Here is an 8,088-nt window from a genome sequence, read left to right on the forward strand (position 1 = left end):
GCCCTTACAGCCGTGACCTGCCTCCTTGCTCACTCTCGTAACACTGACTGACTGGCCGCCCACGTACCCATAGAGGGTCTTTGAATAATGCCAGGTCAGCGCAATATGAGTTCAGATAGTGACTCAGGCAGAGACGGTTGGTCGTTGAGTCAACGGTACACTGGTTACTGGTAACTGGTTACTACTACTGAGATGTGTGTGTGGTGTGTGTGACTCAACAATCAATATTTGCACCAATAACCCATTACAGTTGTGACCGGGTGTGGAAGTGTGAATTGCTCATTACTCTATAATTTGTTCATGATTGTAGCCAAAGTATAAACGTAAGTAACCATTCTACAGAATTCATTACCTTTGTAACTTGTGAGCTCATTACCTTTGTACCTAGTTCAGCTATCAAAACTTTGGGGGCCCAGTCCCTGGACCCATTACGTACCTCTGTAATCTGTAAATACCTTTGTAACTTGTCATGATTGTGACCAGACTTACCTGGAGTTCATTACCTTTGTAAATTGTGAGTTCATTACCTTTGTAAATTGTGAGTTCATTACCTTTGTAAATTGTGAGTTCATTACCTCTGTAACTTGCTCAGCTATCAAAACTTTGGAGTCCAGTCCCTGGACCAATTATGTACCTCTGTAATCTTTTGACTACCGCCCACAGGATGGGTATGGGGTGCATAATAAACATATTAAACTAAAAAAAAAAGACTGGACACAGCAACACGGGGACACAGTTGGAAGCTGAAGACACAGATGAATCACAGGGATGTTAGGAAGTATTTCTTCAGCCACAGAGTAGTCAGGAAGTGGAATAGTTTGGGAAGCGATGTAGTGGAGGCAGGATCCATACATAGCTTTAAGCAGAGGTATGATAAAGCTCATGGTTCAGGGAGAGTGACCTAGTAGCGACCAGTGAAGAGGCGGGGCCAGGAGCTTGGACTCGACCCCTGCAACCTCAACTAGGTGAGTACACACACACACACACACAGGAGCTGAGTCTCGACCCCTGCAACCACAATTGGGTGAGTACACACACACAGTATGAAGCGAGAGCTTCTGACACCAGGCCTGACTGGCATCATTAATAATATCTTTATTGACTACATGTACAAGGTATACAGACCTAGTTGACATCAATGACATACTACTATAAAGAAAGCCTCTTGTTATGCAGAGCATTTCGGGCAAATTAGGTCAGTGTCCCAGGATGCAACCCACACCAGTAGACTAACACCCAAGTACCCATTTACTGATGGGTGAACACGCCCAATGCTTCTACCCTGGCTGGGAATTGAGCCTCTAAAACGAGTGTCTGGTCTTCAGTAATCTTTTAATTAATCACATAATTTCCTTCAAATTTACAATTATTTTAATTGAAATGTGCTCGGCATATATTTTGTAGGTTGGCTGTTTTATAAAAACTACATTTCCATTTGTTTATACACGATATTTTTTTGTATATTTGCATATCTAATCATACATTTCCAGTTAGCAACAGCGTTGGGAGTGGAGATCTAGATATGAATATTACTTGCTGGTATTGTTCATGACGAGGCAGATATCAGTGCTCAGAGTAAGGTTATTAATACCTCAGCCCCACACACACACACACACTCGTGCTCTCTTTACTTACGACCCTAATAACAAGGTAAGCCACAGTCCTTTATAATGTTTTATTACTTCACTTGAAACACCCTAAGTCAGGGGTAGGCAAACTTATTAAATTAGCACTTAAAGTCTAAGTGCTAATTTAATAATGAATGGCAAAGTACGTAGTTTTAATACAAGCGCAATACAAAAATTATATACATTGACAAGATTTTTAAATATTTTGTATTACACGTGGCACTAAATGAAACTGTCACTTGGTTAATCAAGTTATTGGACACTAATGGGTCCATGGCAGTACTACAACCTATTGTATGGATAATTCATGACATCCTTTCAGGTAGAATGGAGACTAGTGAGACACCGTTGCACAACATGTCACCCACCAGCACAGTAGCGCAGTGGAGCGCCGCTTTTCTGGCCTTTCTTCAAAGTAATAACTACCATAGATCAGACCTTCAGATGAAAATTCATAACATTAAAAATATTTATGATCTACTCTTCGTGCCAGGGAGTAGGAACTCGCACTTGGGTCCCCCACCGCCACTGGACTCCATAATACAATACATGATAGAAAACGGCACATTAACACGTCATGGCGAATTTATAAGCGTTAACTCACGAACCTAATTTTAATGTTATTTTATTTGTCGGCCACTCTCTCTAGTCCTTTAAGTAGACAAAAGTCAGTGACCTCTTCAGGATGTCCTCAACTTTCCTGAAGAACTCTTATAGGTAAATTTTGATGTATAGTTCTCAATTTCGGCGAGTTCAACTGCATTGGAAGCTCATTGAATCCACACTTCAATTATTGAGGCAATCCTCATCTCCCTACTAAAATCTCCAGTCTCAGGTTGACAGGTTTCTTTACTCTTATATAGCATCCTGAGCGATGGAGTATGGCAGGATAACCTTCCTGCGGTGGTGTAAGAAAAGAAAAACCATCCTGTGATTGAATATGACAGGAAAACCATCCTGGAGTTTACCTGGAGAGGGTTTCGGGGGTCAACGTCCACGTGGCCCGGTCTGAGACCAGGCCTCGTGGTGGATCAGGGTCTGATCAACCAGGCTGTTACTGCTGGCTGCACGCGAACTGACGTGCGAACCACAGCCCGGCTGGTAAGGTACTGACTTTAGGTGCCTATTCAGTGCCTTCTTGAAGACAGCCAGGGGTCTATTGGTAATCCCCCTTATGTGTGCTTGGAGGCAGTTGAACAGTCTTGGGCCCCAGATACTTACTGTGTTGTCTCTCAGTGTACTCATGGTGCCGCTACTTTTCATTGGGGAACTGTTACATCAACTGCCAAGTCTTCTGCTTTCATAGGGAGTGATTTTCGTGTGCAAGTTTGGTACCAATCCCTCTAGGATTTTCCAAGTGTATATTATCGTGTATCTCTCTCTTGCTTGCATTCCAGGGAAATACAAATCAAGGGCCTTCAACCATTCCCAGTAATTTAGTTGCCTTATCGTATTCGTGTGTGCCGTGAAAGTTCGTTGTACACTCTCCAGGTCAGCAATTTTGCCTGCCTTGAAGGGGGCAGTTAGTGTACAGCAGTATTCCAGCCTAGAGAGAACAAGCAATTTGAAGAGAATCATCATGGGCTTGGCATCCCTAGTTTTGAAGGTTCTCATTATCCATCCTATCATTTTCATAGCAGATGCGGTAGATACATTGTTGTGGTCTTTGAAGGCGAGATCCTCTGACATTATCACTCTCAGGTCCTTCACATTACTTTTCTGCTCTATTGTATGGTTAGAATTTGTCATATACCCTGATACAGTTTTAATTTCCTCAAGTTTTCCACATCTGAGTAGTTGAAATTTCTCTTCATTGAACTTCATGTTGTTTTGAGATGGATTATGAAAAGAAAAACCATCTTGTGGTGGAATATGATAGGAAAACTGTCCTATGGTGGATTATGAAAGGAAAAACCATCCTGTGGTGGAATATGACATGAAAACCATCTTGTGGTGGAATATGATAGGAACACCATCCTGTGATGGAATATGACAGGAAAACCATCCTGTGATGGGTATTAGATAAACAATTCTTGATAAATTATTATGCAGTTCATACCCATTCTGTGGACAGTAGTCAAAAGATTAGAGGCACATAATGCATCCAGGGACTGGGCTGCAAATGATAACTAAGCAAGTTACAGTGGTAATGAACTGTTTACTATAAAGCTTATATCCGTTGATGTTCCTAACAAGTTATTTATGTAGGCATGAATTCAGTCATAAAAACATTACAATGTAACTTCTATGTAGTTTTGAATTATATATATTACCTTATTTTTAGCAAGGTATAATTGAATTTAATCAAGTGTAGTTATGCGTTATTTATAGTAGGCAAAGTCAGAGTATTTTTCCATTGGTTGGTAATATGCCACTATGGATAAAATACTTCAACATTTCTTGATCATTTGCGACTAAGTTGTCTGAATTCACCAATTTAATCGCATTCCAGCACATAATTACGTAAGGTGTGATGAGTTATTTGCAACCGAGTTGTGTGAATTCATTAATTTAATCGCATTCCATCACATAATTATATAAGGTGTGACAAGAGTCTGTCTGACAAAGTTTACATCAAGTGGTGATTCAACCTCGCAGAGATGCTTGTAGCCCAGCTGAAGCTACAAAAACATGAATAGAATATTGTAAAATTTATTGTTTACTTTATATATTAAACATACTTTTTTTTTTTTTAGAAAATAAGCCAATAACATTAAAAACTTGTAAATGACTACTATATTAACTAATAAACAAGCAAATATTTTAAAAATGTACATAAATGTTACAAAATTAGGTGTCATTTAATTCATAGTTTTTAAAATGCCCATTAAAAAAAAAGGAGAGCATTTCTGGTAGACTAAAAACTAGAATTTTAACCCTTTCAGGGTCCGTCCCGTAGATCAACGGCTTTACGTTGAGTGTCCAAACCGTAGATCTATGCCAAAATTCTAGCGCCGTCAAATTTAGCGCGAAAACGCTCATAGGCCTACATGTGAGAGAACGGGTCTGCGTGGTGGGTGTGCGCTATAAACAAAAAATCAGGCGCCCGCATAGCATTGTGGGAACGCCGGCTCAGTTACCCTTGTTCACCATGCCTCGTCGCAAGTCAGCTCTCACTCCCCGGAAAATTGGGACTCTCCTCTTCCTATCTGATAGTTCTGACACTGATGGAAGTGGAAATGAAGACAAATTCTACAGCTTTGATCAGTTAGTGACCGAAAAGAATGACCAGGATATCGATAATAGTGCAGAAAACCCTGACGATCCTCAACCTTCTACCTCTGGTGTGGGCACTCGTGACTCACGGTCGGTTGTTCCTCATCACAAGAGAAAACTAATATTTTCGCGTGGCCAGGCCTCTGACTTCAGTAATGATGATAGTGACGTGGACTGTGATTTTATTGCGCTCGACGATCATTCGAGTAGTGATAGTGAGGAATCATATTCACCAGTGAAGCGTCGGTATGTTCGCCGCCGCATGCGCTCGGGTAGTGTACCCTATGCTGTGCCCAGGGGACGGAGTACATCCCGTGGCCCAACACCAGTTTTAGATAGTGATAGTGAGGATGATGTGGCTACACTTGGCATGGAGAGACCACAGGCATCAGTGGATGGTGTTAGTGGTGATGGTAGTGGCACCGCCATGTGTGACTCACCAGGCCACGCTGGGACCCACGCTGCTGACTCGTCAGTTCAAGGACAAAGCGAAGCGCCAGCCACCAGACCACCACAACCACAACCAGCCTATGATGTCCAGTATCCACCAGCAAACCGTATGTGGGATTGGCAGCAAAATCCCAATTTTGTTTCCAAGCCTCACCACTTTGATGACTCTCAAAGTGGAATTCTACCTACCTGACCCCTTGGAACCACGGCCAATGAACTGGAATTCTTTGAATTATTCTTTGACCAGCCATTGATGGAAATTATTGTCAGGGAAAGTAATAAGTATTTTGAGTACACCATGGCAAATACGATCTTATCACCACAGTCAAGACTACACAGGTGGAAAGAGACGACTGTTGCAGAAATGTATTTGCTTTTTGCAACAATAATGCTTATGCCTCACATCTATAAGCATAATATAAAATCATACTGGTCCACAGATCAGCTAATTTCTACCCCAGTCTTCAGTGAAATCATACCAGTGAACAGGTTTATCTTACTCTTACGTATGTTGCACTTCTCTGACAAAACCAGGCCTGACAAAGTGACAGGTTATACAAGATTAGAAATGTTTTCATGTATCTCAAACAAAAGTTCAGCATATACTTTTATCCATTCAAGAATCTTGTAATTGACGAGTCTTTGATTTTGTTCAAAGGTAGACTGTCATTCAAGCAGTATATACCGAGCAAGAGGAAACGCTTTGGTATAAAACTGTTTGTACTCTGTGATTGTGACAGTGGCCTGGTGTTGGATATTGTTGTATACATGGGTAGTAAAACATTGAAAGATACCAAGATGTTATTGGGTATCTCAGGTGACGTAGTGAGAAACATGATGGCACCTTATCTTGGTAAGGGGCATACATTATATACTGATAACTGGTACACAAGCCCATTACTCAGTGATTTCATGCGAGTGAACAAGACAGATGTGTGTGGCACAGTGAGTTCTAATCGTAAACATATGCCCAGGCTCAACGCAGGTGCTCGTGGTGATGACGTGCAGGTGTTTACTGCCAATGACATCATGGCATTACGGTGGCATGACAAACGAGATGTCATATTGTTGACAACCATTCACCGTAATGAAATGCAAGACAGTGGCAAAGTTGATCGAGTGACTAATGAACGTATTCGAAAACCAGTGACAGTGATTGATTATACACAAAACATGCGCTTGGTTGACAAATGTGACATGCAGATTGGTTTTGTTGACTGTGTTCGTAAGAGTTACAAGTGGTACATGAAACTTTTCTTCCATCTCATGGACATTTCAATGCTCAATGCATATAATATGTACCAAATAAAGACTGGCAACAGACCACCGTATGGTGAATTTTGTTTGTCTGTTGTCAGACAACTCATAATGAAGTACCAGGTAACAACAAGGTCCTCGAATTCCTCAGGATATACCCAAGCGTTTGAGGAGGGAAGGTGATCATTTCATAATACAACTTCCTTCAACTCAGAAGAAATTTGCTCAGAAGAGATGCATCGTCTGTGCACAAACAAAAAGACGGCAACAAAGACGCAAAGACACTCGGTTTATGTGTGAGGAATGTAAGGTGCCTCTGTGCATGGTGCCTTGTTTCAAGGAGTTCCACAAGCTCCAGCAGTTTTAAAACCATGTCCAGTGATTGTAAATATGTAAATATATGATAGAACATTAGTATTATACAAGATTTGTGCATGTTTATTGTAATAAACAACAGTGGTAAACAATAATATGATAATAACTTTAGTGCAGTTATTGTGTTCAATATAGTGAGTTTATATATATACATTATATACAGTATTGGTCTCTCAGGCCCCAAATGTTAGTAGGAATAGAAAAAATTGGAAAAGAAAAGAAAAAACAACAAAAACCGCAAAATAATGTAATGCGCGTATGTGGAATTCGTCAATGTTGCCGCCACCACATCATTTTCGACAAACTTCTTGGCACTATCTCGGTAAGTACTGATCAGAATTTTTTTTGTCTTATTACCTTCACAAAAATATGCTCTTTAATTCTGTAAGAAAAAATAATTTTTTTTTTTTCAAAATTTCTTGGACACTGGAGCATCACTTCAGATTTTGGCCTTGGACCCTGAAGGGGTTAAACTAATTGAAATTATATGGTTGTACTATAGTTAAAGTTAGATTATTGAATGCTAAATTAATATAATAGTCTGATAAGATTGTTCAGTTGGGAGCAAGGGGCTAGTAACCCCTTCTCCTGTATACATTACTAAAGTTAGAGAGAGAAACATTTTTCTTTTTGGGCCACCCTGCTTCAGTGGGAAACTGCCGGTTTGTTGAAAGAAGAAAGAAGATTGTTTGGTGTAATGTTAATTTTAAGTAACAAAACTAAGTATATATATTAAAACATCATTGTTAATATGGATAAAGTAATAAAATGTTACAGTAATTATTGGAGGGTACAGAAATAGTGACTAGGTAGTAGCCAAACTGTACCAGGGGCAAGGATAGAACCCGCGATCAGAGTCATAAAACTCCAAACCGATGCCCATGGTATGGTTTGACTAGGTAGTAGGTTGTGTTACAAAAAACGAGATTCTAAAAGCTTAGAGATCTCCAGTGAATACTAAAAAGGACTGCCCTTCTAGCATCCAGCCTGTTACTGGGTTTTCGTAACAATTAGTCAGTATCCTTGTCCAATTATCCATTAGAATTCAGTATGATTCAATAGTGCTTCAGGATTACAACTGGTAGGCTACTAACTAAATAAATTAAAATTTAGTAAATTTATTAGTCATTAAGTTGTCTAGGCATATATCAAATTAAATTAA

General features: G+C 40.0%; 1 protein-coding gene across 1 annotated transcript; it reads left to right on the forward strand.

The window, feature by feature from the left end:
• The first annotated feature begins 1,392 nt into the window (after positions 1 to 1,392).
• LOC138853801 (uncharacterized) lies at positions 1,393 to 7,772 on the forward strand. The gene is made up of 2 exons (XM_070092766.1): positions 1,393 to 1,650; positions 1,951 to 7,772. Exon 2 carries the CDS (start codon positions 4,720 to 4,722, stop codon positions 5,485 to 5,487), a length of 768 nt encoding a protein of 255 aa, XP_069948867.1. The 5' UTR covers positions 1,393 to 1,650; positions 1,951 to 4,719; the 3' UTR covers positions 5,488 to 7,772.
• Positions 7,773 to 8,088: the final 316 nt, after the last annotated feature.

The sequence above is a fragment of the Cherax quadricarinatus genome, chromosome 40 (genome assembly GCF_038502225.1).
Source record: "Cherax quadricarinatus isolate ZL_2023a chromosome 40, ASM3850222v1, whole genome shotgun sequence".
NCBI classification, from domain to species: domain Eukaryota; kingdom Metazoa; phylum Arthropoda; class Malacostraca; order Decapoda; family Parastacidae; genus Cherax; species Cherax quadricarinatus.